The 19590-nt window shown below is 40.2% G+C and overlaps 1 protein-coding gene across 1 annotated transcript in view; it reads right to left on the reverse strand.

Annotated features, from left to right (window-relative positions):
* Fnip2 (folliculin interacting protein 2) overlaps window positions 1-19590 on the reverse strand; it is a 155233-nt gene that overhangs the window by 73297 nt on the left and 62346 nt on the right. Inside the window, exons 2-6 of the mRNA XM_090343185.1 lie at window positions 16244-16370; window positions 9803-9970; window positions 7338-7438; window positions 7167-7238; window positions 72-172 (exon numbers count right to left, since the gene is read on the reverse strand). Coding sequence (XP_090199311.1) covers window positions 72-172; window positions 7167-7238; window positions 7338-7438; window positions 9803-9970; window positions 16244-16370 — 569 coding nt within the window. The remainder of the gene's footprint in view (window positions 1-71; window positions 173-7166; window positions 7239-7337; window positions 7439-9802; window positions 9971-16243; window positions 16371-19590) is intronic.

Below are 19590 nucleotides of genomic sequence, written 5' to 3' on the forward strand. Positions count from 1 at the left end.
ACAAGCCCACAACAGTGATACTCAGAGAAAAAAATGGGGGGGGGGGGAATGCTTTTTATGTTCCATTTTACCTAAGTTATTTCCAGTACGGCCAGGCCCCAAACCATTCAGATTTGTGTTCAGTTTTCCCAGATGAGAATCTTGGTTGATGTACTCAAAGCTGTCTTGCAAACTAAATTCAGAGTGGGGAGGGAGAGAGAAGAAAAAAGGTATCAAAAGGCTAATGAAGTTATTTTCTAGTAGATAAACAAATACAGACAAGCTAATCAGCTGCTACACAATGGTTTTCACTATAAATAAATAAAATATCACACATACCAAGGAAAATAAAATTGGCCACTATTGAAAACCTGTTGGAGAAAAGCTTTCTGGAAGTCACCCAATGCACTGTATTCTACCCATTCTGTATCCTATTTTGGTTCAGTGATTGACATCTAAAATATTGCTACTCATGTCTAAATTTTGCTTAACAACTGACACCCAACATGTTGCTATTCAATTCAAGGACTTCACATAAATCTTCGAAGTGAAATTAATTTTAATTTTAACTCCAGGCCAGCTTCTATGAATAATTCAGTAACTTTTCAGGAGGAAGATAAGTTAAAATTATGAAAGACTTTGACTTGACAACTTCTAAAAGCTTTCAACTCCATAAAAAATGTGAGGAAGTAGATTAAAATCTTTACTTTTATTTTTGGTGAGGTCTGAGACTAGGACTCAAACTTGATACCAATGCTTCCACTCAATGGCTAGCACTCTACCAACTGAACTATATATCTATATCTATATTTATTGGTATAGATTTAGATATAGTTTTTTATACCAGTCCTGGGCTTGAGCTCAGGGCCTGAGCACTGTCCTTGGACTTTCTCAAGGCTAGAGTTCTACCACTTGAGCCTCAGCACCACTTCCGGCTTTTTTTTTTCTATGTATGTGGTACCGAGGAATCAAACCCAGGTCTTCATGCATGCTAGGCAAGTACTCTACCACTAGCCCAAAATCCCACCCTAAAAATATATTTTTTAAACTAAGCATTCAGGGTTTTTTTTGTTTTTTTGCCAGTCCTGGACTTGAGCTCAGGGCCTGAGCACTGTCCTTGGACTTTCTCAAGGTTAGAGCTCTACCACTTGAGCCTCAGCACCACTTTCACCCGGATCTTTGTGCATGCTAGGCAAGCACTCTACCACTAGGCCAAACTCCCAGCCCAAAGCATTCAATTTTTTGCGGAAAATATTGCATAGTGAAGTCAAAGTAATTTTTCCACATGATTGAGGGTTTTTTTTCCCCCACTTTTTTTTTGAAGGTCATCGGGCTTGAACTCTGGAATTGATTGCTGTCCTTAAGCTGAAGAACTCAAGGCTACCACCCTACCACCTTAGCCACTTCAAAGTAATTTTGACTTACTTCTGAACTTGATATTTTATTATATAGACCTAGTGCAGGAAAATGTTTAGAAAATCCCAAGGACCTTGGGTGGGGGGACAGAAAAATATGTAAGGAATATCAATTAGGTGTGGTAATGAACGTCTATAATCCTAGTACTTCATATTCTATAGTACTTCATACTCTGAGATAGAAGATCTCCAGTTTGAGACTAAAATAAAAAGGAAGGGGTAAATAAACAAGTGCTTTAATTATTTTGTTGAAGGGTTACCGAAGGGTTAGCAAAGACTGGTACTGAAATTTGAAGTAGAATATATTATCTATTTCCTAAGATCACTAAAAAATAACATGGAAGCTACAGATGTAGCCACATGGTAGAGTGCCAGCCATGAGGGAGGGAGGGAGGGAGGGAGGGAGGGAGGGAGGGAACAAACAAGCTAATCAGAGTGTGAGCCCTAAGTGCAAGCCCTGGTACTAGTACCAAAATAGAGGGAGAAGGGGAAGAAAATAAGAAAGAAGGGGAATATATTGAGATAACACACCAACTACATATGAAAACAGCATAATAAATATCAGTAAAAGCTGTTGATTGAAGGGCCAGGAGTTTGGCCTAGTGGTTAAAGTGCTTGCCTAGCATGCACGAAGACCCGGGTTCGATTCCTTGGTACCACATACATAGAAAAAAGCCGGAGGTGGTGCTAAGGTTCAAGTGATAGAGCTCTAACCTTGAGAAATTCCAAGGACGGTGCTCAGGCCCTGAGCTCAAGCCCAGGACTGGCAAAAAAAAAAAAAAAAAAAAAGCTGTTGATTGGCCAGGAGTTTGGCCTAGTGGTAGAATGCTTGCCTAGCATGCACAAAGACCCAGGTTCGATTCCTGGGTAACATAGAAAAAGCCAGAAGTGGTGTTGTGGCTCAAGTGGTAGAGCTCTAGCATTGAGGCAAGCCCAAGGACAGTGTTTAGACCCTGAGTTCAAGCCCCAAGTTTGGGAGAAAAAAAAGCCAGGCGCAGTGGCTCACACCTGTAATACTAGCTACTCAGGAGACTGAGATCTGAGGATTGAGGTTTAAAGCCAGCCAGGGCATTAAAGTCTATGAGACTCTTATCTCAAGTTAACCACTAGAAAAAAACGGAAGTGGAACTGTGGCTCAAGGGGTAGGGTGGTAGCATTGAACTGCTGAGGGTCAGCACCAAGGCCCAGAGTTCAAGCCCCACAACCAACAACAACAACAAAACCCTGTTATCAATATGGGCTTTGGGAAAAGAGGAAAAAGAAATAGATTTTGTTGTATGTATGGGTACTAGACAGATGGGTTAGGTTAACAAGGAAGAAAGAAGATAAATATGGTCAAAATGGATTATCAACATGCACGAAAACAGAACAATGAAATCTACTGAAACCGTATTAGAGGAAAGGGAGTACAGAGTAGGGATAGAGGAGAGATTGATTGGAAATCATCATACACACACTAAGAAATACCACAATTGACCATTGTATAGTTAATGTATGATAATTCTAACAATAATTAAAATAACATGGGCTGCAGAAACACAATATATTAAAGAAAGTTTGAACAAATGGGACTGCATTAAACTGCAGAGCTTCTATATGGCAATTGACATAGCCAGTAAATGAAATAGAAAGCCCACAGAGTGGGAGAAGATCCTCACTAAACCATACAACAAAGGCCTCTATCTAAAATATATCTACAGCTGAAAAAATTGAATCTCTCCAAAACAAATCTTCAAAGAAACAACCATCCCATTAAAAGATGGGCCAAAAACTTAAGAGTCTTCTCTGAAGAAGAAAAAAGAAGGCCTAAAGACACATGAATAAATGCTCAACATCTCTGGCCATAAAAGAAATGCAAATTAAAACAACTCTTAAGATTCCACCTCACTCCAGTTAGAATGGCCATGATCCAGAAATCTAACAACAACAGATGCTGGCGGGGATGTGGCCAGGATGGATCCCTACTACATTGTTGGTGGGAGTGTAAACTCGTTCAACCACTATGGAAAGCATTATGGCATTTCCTCAGAAGACTAAACATAGACCTCTCCTATGACCCAGCAATTCTACTACTTGGCATTTACCCAATTGTCCAGAAACAAGGACACATGAAACCCACTAGCACAATGATATTCACTGCAGCACTATTTACCACAGCGAAGAAATGCAATCAACCCAGATGCTCCTCAGTAGATGATTGGATCAAGAAGATGTGGTATTTATATACAATGGAATTCTATGCTGCTGTCAGAAAGAATGACATCACCCCATTTATAAGCAAATGGAAAGCCTTGGAAAAAACATATTAAGTGAAGTAAGGAACATAGGCTCAATGGTTTTCCTCATTTGTAACAATTAGTACAAACCTAGGACTCCCCTAGCAGAGGATTGCAATAGCCACAAAAACTAGATACATAAGGCCATATAGGATGAAGTTAAATGAAAGAATCTCCAGGTATGGAAACAAGAGCTGTATATTATGTGATTGTTGTTCTTAATATACTATGTTATTTCTCTTCTCTTTTGTTGCCCTTTGGTTAATCTCATATTGTTACTGTATCTGACTTTGTTACCTGGTATATTGTATATACGTTTATTTATTTGAAATAGGTAAGAGAAGGGGGAAAACAAGATGATTGGGATGGGGTGGGGGAAGGAAACGGGGATAAAAACATGAGAAGGGGTATCAATATATGAGAAGTAATGCACCTACTAACTGGTGAATATAACTAACCCCTCTACACATTACAATAAAAAATTTAATGAAATAACATAGGCTGGAGGTAGGCCATCAGAGTGCCTACATAGCAAGTATAAGGTGCAAGGTTCTGAGTTCAAATCCCAGCACTAACCAACATCACAACAACAAAAAAACCTTCATTTGACCCCTAAAAATGTATAATATACTTAAATGTCTTTTAAATTCATCAAAGTATAGCATTCTTTATTTTATTTATTTATTTACATCAGTCTTGGGGCTTGAACTAGGGTTCTGGGCATTGTCCCCGAGCTCTTCAGCTCAAGTCTATTGCCATATCCCTGGAGCCACAGTGCCACTTCCAGTATTCTAGTTGTTAATTGAGGATAAGGGTCTCATAGTCTTTAGTGTCCGAGCTGGCTTTGAACTGTAATCCTCATATCTAAGCTTTCCGAGTAGCTAGGAATATAGGCGTGAGCCATTGCATCGGCAGTTATTTTATTTTTAAAAACACAGGAAATATTTCTGCTGGAAAGTTAAAAATGCATTAAGCAGATAAACCTTAATGGGAGTTTAAGTTAGACATTTCAGTATACTTGGTTTACATCGAAGTGTAAAAAGAGGTATAGGGCTGGGAGTTTAGCCTAGTGGTAGAGTGCATGCCTAGAAGGCACAAAGACCTTGGTTTGATTCCTCAGTACCACTTACACAGAAAAAAGCCAAAAATGGTGCTGAGGCTCAAGTGGTGGAGCTCTAGACTTGAGCTCAGGGCCTGAGCACTGTCCCTGGGCTTTCTCAAGCCCAGCACTAGAAGAAAGAAAGAAAGAAAGAAAGAAAGAAAGAAAGAAAGAAAGAAAGAAAGAAAGAAAGAAAGAAAGAAAGAAAGAAAGAAAGAAAGAAAGAAAGAAAGAAAGAAAGAAAGAAAGAAAGAAAGAAAGAAAGAAAGAAAGAAAGAAAGAAAGAAAGAAAGAAAGAAAGAAAGAAAGAAAGAAAGAAAGAAAGAAAGAAAGAAAGAAAGAAAGAAAGAAAGAAAGAAAGAAAGAAAGAAAGAAAGAAAGAAAGAAGAAAGAAGGAAGGAAGGACGGAAGGAAGGAAGGACGGAAGGAAGGAAAGAGAAAGAAAGAAGGAAAGAAAGAAAGAAAGAGAAAGAAAGAGAAAGAGAGAGAGACAGAGAGACAGAAAGAGAGAGAGAGACAGAGAGAGACAGAGAGAGACAGAGAGAGAGAGAGAGAGAGAGAGAGAGAGAGAGAGAGAGAGAGAGAGAGAGAGAGAGAGAAAGAACGAACGAAAATGAATTACAAAGGCCAGAATACAGCTCAGTGTCAGAGTGCTTGGCTAGTGCTTGGCTAGCACACACAAAGAACTTGGGTTTCATCCCTAGTGGCACACACAAAAAAAGCAAAACAAACATAATCCTAGCTATTCAGAAAGGTAAGAACTGAAGATTTGGGTTCAAATCCAGTACAAGAAGAAAAATTTATGACATTCCATCTCCAACAAAATTTGAGGGGTGTGGCTGAAGTAGAAGAGAACCAGCTAAGCAATCAAGTCAAGCAAGCATGGAGCTGAGTTCAAATCCCACACTGCAAAAACGTTTTTAAAAATGGCCCACTCCTATAATCCTAGCTATTCAAGAGGCTGAGATCTGAGGATCAAGGTTCAGAGTCAGTCCAGGCATTAAAGACTAAGACTCTTACCTCCAACTAATCACTAGAAAAGGGGAAGTGAGGCTGTGGCTCCAGGGGTAGGGCAGTAGCCTAGAGTTGAAGAACTCAGTGACAATGCCCAGGCCCAGGGGTAGGGAGGTAGCCTTGAGCTCTGAGCTCAGGGCCAGAGACCAGGCTCAGAGTTCAAGCCCCAGGACCCACAAAAAAAAAAAAAAAAAAGGAAATCCACAATAAAAACTCAAAAGGACACATGGTCCAGTACCCATCAATCACAAAGGCTAAACTATATAAGATGGATGGAAAAATTATCATGCCAATGCCATATATCTGGAAAAACGAACAGAAAGTACTTTAAATCCATGAGAAATAAGATTTTTGTAAAAATAAAGTAAGTCAGATCATGGTTCATGCTCATCCCAGGACTGCCAGTTAAAGCCAGTCTGTGCTAAATAGCAAGAACATGTAACAAAACAATGCAATCCTCCTACCCCGCCCAATACTTTTTTCCCCCCAGTCCTGGGCTTGAGCTCAGGGCCTGAGCACTGTCTTTGGGATTTCTCAAGGTTAGTGCTCTACCACCTGAGCCACAGCACCACTTCTGGCTTTTTTCTATGTATGTGGTATGAGTCTTGGTGCATGCCGGGCAAGCACTCTACCACTAGGCCAAACTCCTGGCTGCTCTTCTTCCTTTTTGTTGCCAGTCTTGGGGGCTTGAAGTCAGGGTCTGGGCACTGCCCTTGAGCTTTCTCGAGGGCAGCATTACACCAATTAAGCAACAGCACCATTTCCAGCTTTTTTCTGTGTATGTGGTATCGTGGGATCAAAACCAGAGCTTCGTACATGCCCAGCATGCTATCCTATCAATAGACCATAAGCTCGGCCCCCTTTTTATATTTTCAAGAGAACTAAAACCTGATGACTGACAGTAGATACATAGGAGATGACAAGTGGAAACCCAAGATAAAAGCAGCCAATTATTTTTTTAAGGCCAGCTGAGAAAGTCAAGGTTTCCCCCCCCCTCACTGTAATTAGAAAGTATCTGTAACTCCTGTGTTCATCTGCATTCATCTAGCTTCACATTTCAAAATACCTGTGTTCTTCAAAGAACCAGTCTAGTAGCTAGGTGCAATGGCTCACACCTGTAATTCCAGCTACTCAGGAGGCTGAGATCTGAGGATCATGGTTCAAAGTCAGCCCAAGACTCATCTCCAATTCAACACCAGAAAACAGGAAGTGGCACTATACATCAAGGGGTAGAGCAGTATCCTTGAGCTGAAAAGCTCAGGGACAGCGCCCAGGCCCAGAGTTCATGTCCCACGACTGACCCCCCCCCCCAAAAAAAATCAGTCTATGCAGAAACAGACACCCTATAAAAAGGAGGAAAGGAGTATAAATTTCCACACTTACTTATTTGTACTTCCACAGAAGCTACCCATCCTAGCAGAGAAGACTTTACTAATCATTAATTGGGGAGGAGAACTGGAAAAAAAAAAAAAGATGAGAAATGAAATGAGTATTTTAATTAAGAAGTCAACATTTCCATACCATTTCTCACAAGCAAAAGATGGCCAATCTTACCGTATATAGTGTATCTTTAAGGTGGAGCCTTTGTAGCTCATTGCAACTGAGCCGAACATCATTTCCCCGAGCATGTTGATGTCAGAAGCTGGTCTTGTATACTACATGCAAGAAACTCAAATCAAAGATGGAACAATGGGATGTATAATGCAGTAAAAACCAGTGTTTATTAACTCTGGGTCACCTCTTTAGTTAATAGGTAATTACAACTATTTTCTTACAGCTGTAAATGATCTTTCTACAGTCACAACGTACAATGAATTTCTCCCCAAATATTAATGTTTTTTACTTCTTTTATATTCAATATGCTCACACAAAATTGAAGCGTTTTATAGAGACCTTTTAAAATATTGTAAGAAACAAAAATTAGTATTATCTCCTTTTAAATTGTAAGTAAAGCACATCCTAAAAATATGGGTATTACTTAATAAACAGCATTAGTCAAGCTACTGGGGAGTAGGAGAATAAAAGAATGGTCTGAGACCAGCCTAGGCAAGAAGTGGTGAGATTCCATCTTAACCAATAGTCCAGCTATTGTATCCTACTTGCCTGTGCTCTCAACTACAAGGAAGTCACAGATAAGAGAATCACATTCTGAAGTTTGCCTTATTAAAAAAAAAAATCTGAGGCCAGGAGCATAGCCTAGTGGTAGAGTGTTCACCTAGTATGTACAAAGCTCTGGTTTCAATTCCTCTGTACCACATACACAGAAAAAGCTGGAAGTGGCGCCGTGGCTCAAGTGGCAGAGTGCAAGCTGTGAGCAAAAAAAGTATCCAAGGACAGTGTATGGGCCCTGAGTTTGAGCCCCAGGGGGGGAAAAAATCTGAGACCCTGACTGAAAATAAAATAAAAATAAATAACCAAAGCTCCTTCCCTCTCAAAAAAGGCTGAGAGTATAGCTCAAGTTGTTGAGTGTTTGTCTAGCAAGTGTGAGTTCCTTAGTTCAAAGCCTAGTACCACCAAAATAATAGGAACAATAATAATGTCTACGTCAATGCACTGGGTGTAAGATTCTTTCAATCTACTCAGTCCTGGTGGCATTCTAATGAACAGGACAAATATACATTTTGAGAAAATCAGTATGTCATAGGCACCCGAGGACAGCCTGATAAAAGCCAATCATTTCTTTGAATACTGACCTAGCAGCCAGATTCTCTGCTAGAGTGCTCTCCACACAAGGGCAAAAAATACCCTTGACAATCACTCCTGAATCTTTCCATTGTTTTCAACTCCAACTATTTATGTATGTGCATATGCATACCAACTACTCTCCTTATACACAGTGGCACATTAGGCAAGAAGAAAAATCTGACAGCCTTGCTAACAGGGGCTGGGGTTCTTCCCTGGTTACAGCTCACATCAACCTTTTCCCACTACATGTACATTCGTCCCTAATAACTTCTACCCATTGTCTCCATTTTATCAACTGTGTTTTCCAAGGTACTAACTGTACTGTGATTATCAACTAGCTGAAAATGTCACTCAATGTTTTTTAAACAGCACTTTTAAAATCAAGACAAACACATAGCACAAGTCATGACTACAAAATTTTAAAAGTTCGATGAATATGTGGCTACTGATAATTACCCTCACTCTTCTAAAACATTGTAGACAAAATTCTATAAAGGGTTAAAAGTGGGGGGGGGGAGCACCAGTGGCTCATGCCTATAAGCCTAGCTACTCAGGAGGTTAAAATCTGAGGATGGAAGCGCTAAGCCAGCCCAGGCAGCAAAGTCCAGTGAGACTCTATCTCGAATAAACTACTCAGAAAAATCCAGAAGTCGAAGCGATGCTGTGGTTCAAGTGGTAGAACACTAGCCTTGAGCATACAGATGCTCAGGGACAGTACTCAGGCCCTGAGTTCAAACACCTCTGCCAGAAAAAAAAAATTATATATCAATTAATAGCCTTCTGCTATTTATTGTTTATATTTCTTCCCTTTTATTTCATTGGTCACTACTTCTCAAAAGGCCTACTCCTTATCCTTCAGTGCCTCAAACATAGTGGTATTCAGATGCACAATACAAATAATATCATCTCTCTCCCCCACACATTCAAGCCTGGTCCTGTCATTTTTTCCCCCTTTGCATGGCTTTCCTCCTTATATTGGTGATTTCTATTTTTTTAAGAATGCTCACATATATTTTAAGAATTCTTAAAAAGTTCATGTAGCAAAATTGAAAACACAGATTTATTATTCTGTGGCTGACAGCAGAAAACAAAAATTTTTGCTTTTTTCCAATATTTTTTCTCATTCATTATGGATTATGCTAAATCTCCTCTGTTTGAGCAGAGGACTTACAGATAGATAAAAGCCAAAGTGTAAAGCCAGAAAATTTTAGTCAGTGCTGACTGCTTTTCCTCACACTCCTGGAGCAAAGCCCTCATGAGGGTATCACTCCCTGAAAAGACTTTAAGTGAATTATTTCAGCCCCAAGCATGGTTTTAGGAAAGACTCATCTTACCTGGTACTTTGGAAGCTGCACCTTGGCTTGCGGTAAGGACCCTCCCAAAGAACTATGGGAAAAGATGCTATTGTTGCTGCTGCCACTGCTGCTGCTGCTGACACTGTTGACACTGTTGCCTCCTTGACAGCACTTGGCTGACATTTTAACAGGAATATCTTCTGTGTTCTGGGTGAAGAGAGGCAGGCAAGGAAAAGGGCCAGTAAATACTATTCAGCTTCTTTAATATGCTCTTCACAGAAATAATTTTATCAAAACATTATGGTACCTGTGTTGCATTAAAAACCATTGTTTTAATCCAGATGCCCTACTGCAGATGAATGGATACAAAAAATGTGATACACACACACACAAACACACACACAATGGAATTCTACATAGGCAACAGACAAGATAAAATAATGGCATTCGCAGAGAAGTGGATGAATCTAGAGCAAATCATGTTGAGTGAGACAAGTCAAGACCAAAGGAACAAAAGATCCAAACAGTACAAGAGCAATGACTCAATATTTGCATACCCAATGCTATGGACATGGTATTGGAAATATAAACACAAGTACATAGACATAAAAATTTATGACTCTATAGACATGTTTTATTATATAAATATGTACCTATGACATACAAACCCTCAGCCTAATTTTAATTGTTCTAAAATCTAAGAGCCAGTGATTATATAGATTCCCTTCTTGAATACTTTTTTGTTAAATACATCATTTGAAATACGATGCAAAAATCAATGTTAATAAATTCTTTTAAAAAAACATTGTTTTATATGACTACAAAAATATGGTTTCTGAACATCTATAATATTTAGGAGGGGAGTAGCTAGGATTACAGGCATGAGCCACCACGCCTGGCTTCTTCCCAGCTTGTCTTAGCACTTTCTTCAGGATGGCTCTGCTCTTATCAGCTTTGGGGCTTCCTGGGCCATCCTATAAAGAAACAGTCTAGTTGTGGTTACTAGGACAATCCCTAGGGATTGAATGGCTTGACCCTCCCCACCCACCATTTCCCTTCCATGAAAATGACAGCTTAAGTGCTGTGTGGCTCTGGGGAGGGCCAGGTGGGCCAGAAGCATGCCCAGCCCATAGGAGCATTTTTCACATGTTGCTGTTTCCTCTGGCCAGACATCTATGTGTCATGATCTCCTATGCACACAATGTGGCCGCCCAGGGCAAGTATATTGCGATTGCCAGCACCACAGTGGAGACTGCAGACCCAGAAAAGGAGGTTGAGCCAGCACTGTAATTGTTGGAGCCTATTGATCAGAAGTTTGTGGCAATCAGTGAGTTGCATGAGCCCATCAATGATGGTTCAGAAAGCCAGGTGTTCTGCTCATGCTATGATGCCTCTACACACTTTGAGACAACCTGCAATGACATCAAAGACATCTACAAACGCATGGCTGGCTGGGCCTTTGACTTTGAGAATATGAAGCACAAACAGAATGATGTCTTTGGAGAAGCTGACCAGTGATTGCTGAGTACCTTCTCCCAGCCCTTGTTACCCTGTCCCTAGCCTGTGTCTGTTCTCAAGGGCTGGGGAGATGGTGTGGCTGGACACTCTATTTCCAGCATCCTCTGCTTCCCCCACCATATTCCCATTACCCACCTTATTGATTCACTGACCAAATCTTTAACCTTAGTGATGATTTATTTGGGAAATGGGAGTTGGATAGTATCCTCTTTCTTGGCCCTTCTTTATCCTACGAAAAGAGGATTCCTCTCCTTGTGTATGTCTCCTTCCCTCCCCCATTCTTCTGTTCTGTTTGGGAAGGACTTGGAGGAAAAGGTGACTTCTGTCTGTACTGCTCTTACCCCCACTGTAGTGGCTTTAGAGATGCTCCCTGCCACCCTCCCACCAACTGTTGTGTGTTGGGAGAGAAGGGGCCCTCCCAGCACAAAATTTCGTTCCTTCCCCTAATTTATTCTAATTTATTAACTGGCCTGCCCTGTCTGAGCCTGAACCCTTCTGGTGCAGCCTGGGGGGCTGCCTGAGTTACCCTATACCCTTCCAGCCCCGGCCAAGTGTGGCCCCTTGGAGGTTGATCTTTCTGTTTTCATTCCTTGTCTTTGTGTTTGTGTTCTTTGGTACTTGCTGGAAAAAATGTGAGCAAAGCAGAAGGAGGTGGGGAAATGGACCCAAACCCTGTGCCTTGCCCCATGCCTTTCCTTTATAGTGGTGGGAAATCCTTATCTTGCGAAGAGACTGTGTCTCCTTCCCCAAACTCTAGTGTGTTTCACAGGAAACAAAACCTCTCAATAAAACCGTTTGAAACCTGAAAAAAAAAATTTAGGAGGAGGGATGACAAAAAAAGGATACTAGAATAAGCATTCTAGACATAAAATGTTGACTTAACTACTCATATTTACATCTAAAGCCATACTGTAAAATAAATGATGAAAATTGGTCTTGGATTTGGTTATTAGATTTTATCTAATAATGTATAGTAACATAGTAATAATGTATGAAACTGATGAGGAGCAAGATAACAATTCAATTTTAATGTTTTACAAAACAAATGGAAGAAAATATAGCTATTAATTTGGTAGGCACCTCTTCTGCTACTCCTTTAAAGGTACCAAGAAAAACTATGAGGCTGGAATTGTGAGAGATAAAGCCACACCCCAAAACAGGAGCTACTGTGAACTACAACAGAACATATGATGGGAAGCTGGTCTTTAAAGGTTAGAGGTAACATATTATGTACTCCCTGAAGTAAAGATCATTGGTAATTTTTATGACTGTGACATAAGTATATAAAGGTACACACCAATAATTTTCACCATCATCCTCTTCCAGTACATATATCATTCCTTACAGGAGTACCTTGCAGCCTACATGAGAAGTAGTTTCTATTCTGTGTCTTCTTTGCATTTTTCCCCCTTATGTAGCTTTTGAAAAATGATGAATGCAACTGCAGCTTTATCTAATCTTCAATGTGACAGTCACACTGGTGGTCTATTATTTCAAATGCCTGCAGTCATGTGCTTGATATAAACTCATGACATGTTGTGCTTAGTAAAGGGGTGAAGGGAGCTGTAAAAAGGAAAGAACCTAAGGAAAAAATAAAATGTGCTGGTCCACAACAGTCAGTCACTCCAGCACTGATAGCACTCAGTGCTAACTGGAACACCCAACACTCCTTCAACACCCTCTTCAGATCTAGCTGCTACTTAACACCACTTAAACTAGAAACCCAACCCCTAAGAAGCAGAAACCACTGAGAGTTCTACTTGCTTCTGACTGCCTGACCCTCTGGCTGGAGTACAGCACACTGATAGTCTATAATTAGAGGGAGTACCAACCATATTCTCTCATGGTCTGGAGCAAGCTACAAATGTCCCTAAATCTACACTACCTTTTCAATTAAACAAATACTTTTACGTGTTAAGGCAAGCATGGACTGGGGTCATCCTGAATGCCTGAGTTCCCCGCCCCATCGTGGAAGGTCAACAATGGCAAAGCAGCCCAGCCACCTTTGCCCTTCTAGGGAGGGGCAACCTTATCTCCACGCCCCAAGAGGCGGGATGGGAAATCTGCTTTGGGGGTCTGGGGGGGTGCCTGCTTTGTGTGGAGACCTGCCCAATTTGTGCGCCAACTCCAACTAAGGTGATAGGTAAATTCAAACACTAGGCTGTAACCCTATTGGCTACCTACGTGGGGCTGTAGCTAGCTATGGGCCCTCTGTGTATGTAACAATCCCACTGGCCACCTGTGTGCAGCCAGGTTTGACCACATGGGTTTTGCCCTTAAAAACCCAGTGTGAGAGCCGCTCGGGGCCACAGTGTCAGTTTCCGAGTCTTCACTGTGTCCCTGGCCAGTCAGTTCACCATCTACTTCCTCAATAAATTCACCTTTTTATATGAGACTGTCTCTGAGTGGTAGACTCTGGTGGTCTGTAGAATCCCCACCTGGAGGGATCTGGAATCCCCTCCTCCTGACCCCATAACATTAAGCAAGTCTATAGCCCAAATTTCAGTTACCACTGCTCAGGACTACTAACTGACAACTCCAGTTTCCTTTGAAAACCATTTTCCCTCCATCTGCTACTACCATTAGCAGCTGTAGGGATAGGGATGTCCATCCTGTGTCTGCTAGATAATGTGTCAAGTGCAGGCTAACCTAACCTTTTGCTCTCAATCTACCATTAAAGCCTAGGTGAATCACCTGAGAGATTCCTAAGAGCTCCCCTCTACCTACCAAACAAGCTCAGCAACCATTGTAATGATTAGCTACCTGGTAGTTTGCCACCATAAAGTACAATTCCTTTCTGCAAAAATGATCCTTATCAAAAGCAGGAACACAGCTTCTTGGCCCTGATGAGGCAATGCTATTATAAACTGCTTATTTAACTACATATTCTACAAACTGCCAGAATGAAACATGAAAAAAATGAGTATTAGGTTTATTTAACTTACAAGCAATTGAATAAATACTGTAGTAAAAATGAAATAGTAAGTATCCTGGACTGATACTCAACCAGCCCCAGCAAGGTCCGAATTTTTTTCACCTCAAAGAGATCATTTTCCTAGGGTCTACTACTTTTCCTTACCCAACCCCGCTGCCCCCACTCCCCCCCCCAAAAAAAGGGAAATGAATACAAGTACCTTTGGGCTGAGAGACATTTTGAAGATGACAATTCGTTTTAGCATACTAAAGCCTTATTTAAGCTTGTTTAACACAGAGATATAGTATCTCTTATTAAATTTCATTTAAAATGAAACTCTAAGCTATGCACTGGTGGCTCACATATATAATCTCAGCTATTGGGAAGGCTGAGATTTGAAGACAGCAGTGAGAAGCCAGCACAGGCAAGAAAAATCCAACAAACTCTTACCTCTTTATCGAAACATCTAGAAGTAGATCTGTGGCTCAAGTGGTAGAATGCTAACTTTAAGAGCTCAGGAACAGGGGCCAGGAGTTTGGCCTAGTGGTTAAAGTGTTTGCCTACCATGCACGAAGACCCGGGTTCAATTCCTCTGTACCACATACATAGAAAAAAGCCAGAAATGGTGCTGAGGCTCAAGCGGTAGAGCTCTAGCCTTGAGAAAGTCCAAGGATAGTGCTCAGGCCCTGAGCTCAAGCCCAGGACTGGCAAAAAAAAAAAAAAAAAGAGCTCAGGAACAGCACCCAGGCCCTAAATTCAAGTCCAAGGACAAGCACCAAATACATATATACACACACACGTACACATACACACACTTCGAAATTAAGATTAAATTTTACTTAAAATTAAATTAAATTATACTGGCCTAGAACAGATAATCTTACTTCTACCTCCTAGACGCTGGGATTATAAATGCATAATACCATGCCCAGCTTTATAATACTTGTTAATATTTCATAATACTGAACAGAATAACATATTAATTTCCTTTTAGGCAAACAAACTAGTACTTAACAGAATTCTTAACAGAATTCTATTCTTTTACTACATTTGATGCACACACATGGTCTCAAAATCCTATTGAACTCTGCTGGTGGGAATATAAACTAGTTCAGTCACTCTGGAAGGCAGTTTGGAGGTTTCTCAAAGAACCTTACCTATAACCTCACCGTACCACTCCTGGACATCCATCCTGAATATCATAACCCAGGATATAATAAGGGCACCTGCTCAGCCATGTTCATCTCTGCACTATTCACAATAGCCAAGCGATACAAACAACCCAGATGCCCTATTACAGATGAATGAATACAAAAAATGTGAAACACACACACACACACACACACACACATACACACAATGGAATTCTACATAGCCAACAGACAAGATAAAACAATGGCATTTGCTGGGAAGTGGATGAATCTAGAGTAAATCATGTTGAGTAAGACAAGTCAAGACCTAAGGAACAAAAGGCGTATGGTATTCTTAATATATGGATATTAGATCCAAGCAGTACAATAGTGATAACTCCAAGGTTATGGACATGGTCCTGGAGATATAATTACATAGACATAAAAATCTATGATGGGCTATATATTCTATAGACATAATGTTTTATTATATATATTAATATTTTGTATCTATGACATACAAACCCTCAGCTTAATTTTAATTATATTCTAAAATCTATGTGCCAGTGATTGTATATAGAGATTCCCTCTTGAATACTTGTTTGTTAAAGACTGACATCTGAAATATGATGTAAAAATCCATGTTAACAAATTCTTTAATGAAAAAATCCTATTGGACTACAATCACCAACAAATTCCAATGTTTATGGTATACTGCTGGCTCCTATCATAACTATGTGCTAGCAATTTTACCTGTGTTCATTAATGGACACTGCATGCCTGCCATGGGAGAGAGATCTGCTTATGTTATGTTTCTTTGAAGCCACTAATGGCTATATAATACAGTTCAGACAGGTACCAGTTCAGAGTATGTATTAGTAAGTTACTGATCCAAGAAAACAATGGGGCATTTCCTACCTGGGCTGCCACCTCTTCCATCTTTTGAACAGCTTTGGAATCAAATAAGACTTGTCTGCCTCTTCTCTCGCAGTCCTGGTACACAATCAGGCGAATCTCACTTACATCCAACTCTGAACATGACCAACTGTGAATTCAAAAGGGGGAGAGAAGTTACATCATCTGCAGTGCTTGGGATGATCACGTATGGTAAATTTTCCAGCTGATGTGCCTGTGTGTATATCAAAGGGCTACATTTGTGAAGAGACAGTGATCTCATCATAATGAGACAGCCAGTAAGTCTGGAGCAGGTGGCTTCGAGTAAACACCATGGGGGTCACAAAAATTCTAGTTACTATCACGAAGAATACTGGGAAGAATACTTTTAAATACTAAATCACTGGAAAAAGAGCTTCTTACAAAGTCAGTTTTGGTACAGATGGAAGCCAGATATTCTAAGGACACTCAGAGAGGGCTAAGTTTGGATATCTGGGTTCTGCGAAGGGCATGTAAAAAGTTAATGTCAATGTCAAGCTTCTGTGTCACTGGATAGGAGACCATCTAAATTAATACAGCCATCTCATGCCCTGTCCTAGTTAATTACTCTCACGTCAAATTAAAAGGACTATGTACCTTAACATTTATTACTGGTTCAATCCCCAGGAGACAGACAGACAGACAGACAGACAGACACACACACACACACACACACACACACACACATATCAGAGGAAAGGAATTAAGGTATATAGAAAGTATATAAATCAATTCAACATATACTTAAGTGTTGTATTCTAGGCTCTGTGGTACATGCCAGAGTCAGTAATTAATCAAACATCTTGGAGCCTATTATCCCAGCTTCTCAGAAGGATGAGATATGAGACAGTTTGAAGCCAGCCTGGGCAGGAAAGCTTGTGAGATACTTAACTCCAATTAATCACTAAAATGCCAGAAGTGGGTCAAGTGGTAACAGTGCTAGTCTAGAGAAAGAAAAGAAAAGAAAAGAAAAGAAAAGAAAAGAAAAGAGAAAGACCTTCATGAACAGCATGCAGGAACTGAGTTCAAGCTCCAGAACAGGCACAAAACAATAATAACAACAACAAAAAAAACTTAGTCCCTACCTTCATGGAGTTCACAGCTTAGTGGGGAATATAGAGTATTGCTCAAATATAAATGTATAACTATAAATTGTCAGAAGTACAAAAAGAGGAAGGATATGAAAACTTCAGATTTCTAAATTTAAGGGGTGAGAGAGAAGCAGAGTCCCTGTAGAGTTAAAATGGTGTTTAAGGCCAGGTGCTGGCGGATCGTGCCTATAATCCTAGGTACTCAAGAGGCTAAGATCTGAAGATCTTGGTTCAAGGCCAGCCTGAGCACAAAAATCTGAGAGACTCTTACTTCCAATTAACTATCAGAAAGTCCCAAGTGACACTGTGACTCAAAGTGCATTAGCCTTGAGCTGAAGAGCTCAGGGATAGTGCCCAGGCCCAGAATTCAAGGCCCAAAACTGACAAAAAAAAAAAAGAAAAGAAAAGAAAAAAAGGAGTTTAAGTTCAGAGCAGAAGAGCTCAGCAGTACAGGAAAAAGGAAAGAGCAGGGCTCTAAGGCAGGCCAGAGGCAGGATCTCAGAGCTGCCAAGGAAAACGGATGGCTGATAAGATCAGATCATCATCCAGCTGCTCTTAGGAAATTGGGGATGGGACTGATTGAGACTGTAGTCAGAAAGACCAGACAGTATGCAAAGTGGGAACTAGGAGCCAAGCTTTTGTTCCATATGCTCCCAGAGAACAGCAGAGGTAGGGCAGGTCTCAGGGAGCCAGTGACTAGGCAGAAGGTTACTCAACAGTTACTTAAGCAGATATTGCAGCAAGAAGACTGAAGGGATGGTTGACAGATGGAAAAGTGGACAAACACAAATGTAAACTGTAGAAATGACACCAACAATAGTGAAGTGCAGTTAGAAACTTCTGTATTCAAATTCAAAGGTTCTCATCTTCAATTTCCATAGCAGTACAATGAGTACTAGATTAAATGGATTAAATAGAATTATTTATTTAGGAAGTGCTGCAAAATGGCTATCATTATCTCAGGATTGTAAATTCTACAACGTTTGTAAAACAAAACAAAACAACAACCACAACATGGTGTCTGCAACCTAAAAGTGCATGTTTTGGTCCTTTCCTCTGGCAGGCAATGGTTAAGCTTGAATATACTCTTTTAGGACAACAGATGTACTCTCTTAAATCTCAGCAGGAAAAGATATGAAGATCTGGCTATACCTCATTTCAAAAACTTATCCTCTTAACGTTATGCCCAGCATCCTTTCATTCTCATTTTGTTAGCAGCATTTGAAGTTTATGTTGGAAACCATTCTGAATCCTCTACACAGTCCAGATGGCAGTCCATGTTCCAAGTGTGGTCAGTATGACATGGCTTAAGAGCCAAGTAAGCCCTGGAAGCCAGCCCCCAAACTTAGGTGCTCAGCTTCCAAATGGTAACTGGAAATGCTGATGTCTATTTTTGGTATTATATGGTAGGTGCCTGCCTGAAAATGACATAGTTAATAGGGAAAGAAAGCAGAAAAGAGCAATGAGACAGATTTCTGGTAGCACTTGAACATCCCTTCCTGATAAGTGCTAGTATTTCCGGAGCTACTTTTCTGTCACAACCAAAAAGACCTGATGACCCAAGACACTAAATTTTAAAATTATGTAGGCCATTCGAGCACTATGGCTCAAGGGGCAGAGCACTAGCCTTGAGCACAAACAGGCTTAGGAACAGAACCAGGGCCCTGAGTTCAAGCCCCAGGACCAGCAAAACTAAAACAAAAAAACACAATATAAGGACTGAAGTATATAGCTTATTGGTAAAGTACTTGCCCATCATATGTAATGGTTTGTGTCCTCAACATAGGCACAAGAACAAGCATACTTGCGCATGCATGCATGCACACACACACACACACACACACACACACACACACACACACAAATAATAAAGATTTCACTGTCATTATTTTCTTATTCAATCTATTTTGCCACCATAATTGCATTTTGCCAAAGCAGCATAATTTAACAAGTTCAGTTTAACGGTTCAGTTCTGAGAAACAACACTAAAGTAAATAGCAATTAGCTGAAGACAGACTTTTTAAAGGAGCTCAAATTCAGTAATGATAGCAACACCTTATTAAATATTTCACATTCTTTTTCATTAAAAAAAAGAAAAACAAAATGTACAAAAAGATGTCAGATTGTCCATTTTTTAATCCAAATGCCTTAAAGTATTTCATAAAGTTTAAGGAATTCTATTTTTCTCCAATATGAATGCTGCCTTTGGTTTAATGCCTAATCATAATTTTGACATTTAAC

This window comes from Megascapheus bottae, chromosome 13 (genome assembly GCF_031878675.1).
Source record: "Megascapheus bottae isolate mThoBot1 chromosome 13, mThoBot2.hap1, whole genome shotgun sequence".
Lineage (NCBI taxonomy): Eukaryota > Metazoa > Chordata > Mammalia > Rodentia > Geomyidae > Megascapheus > Megascapheus bottae.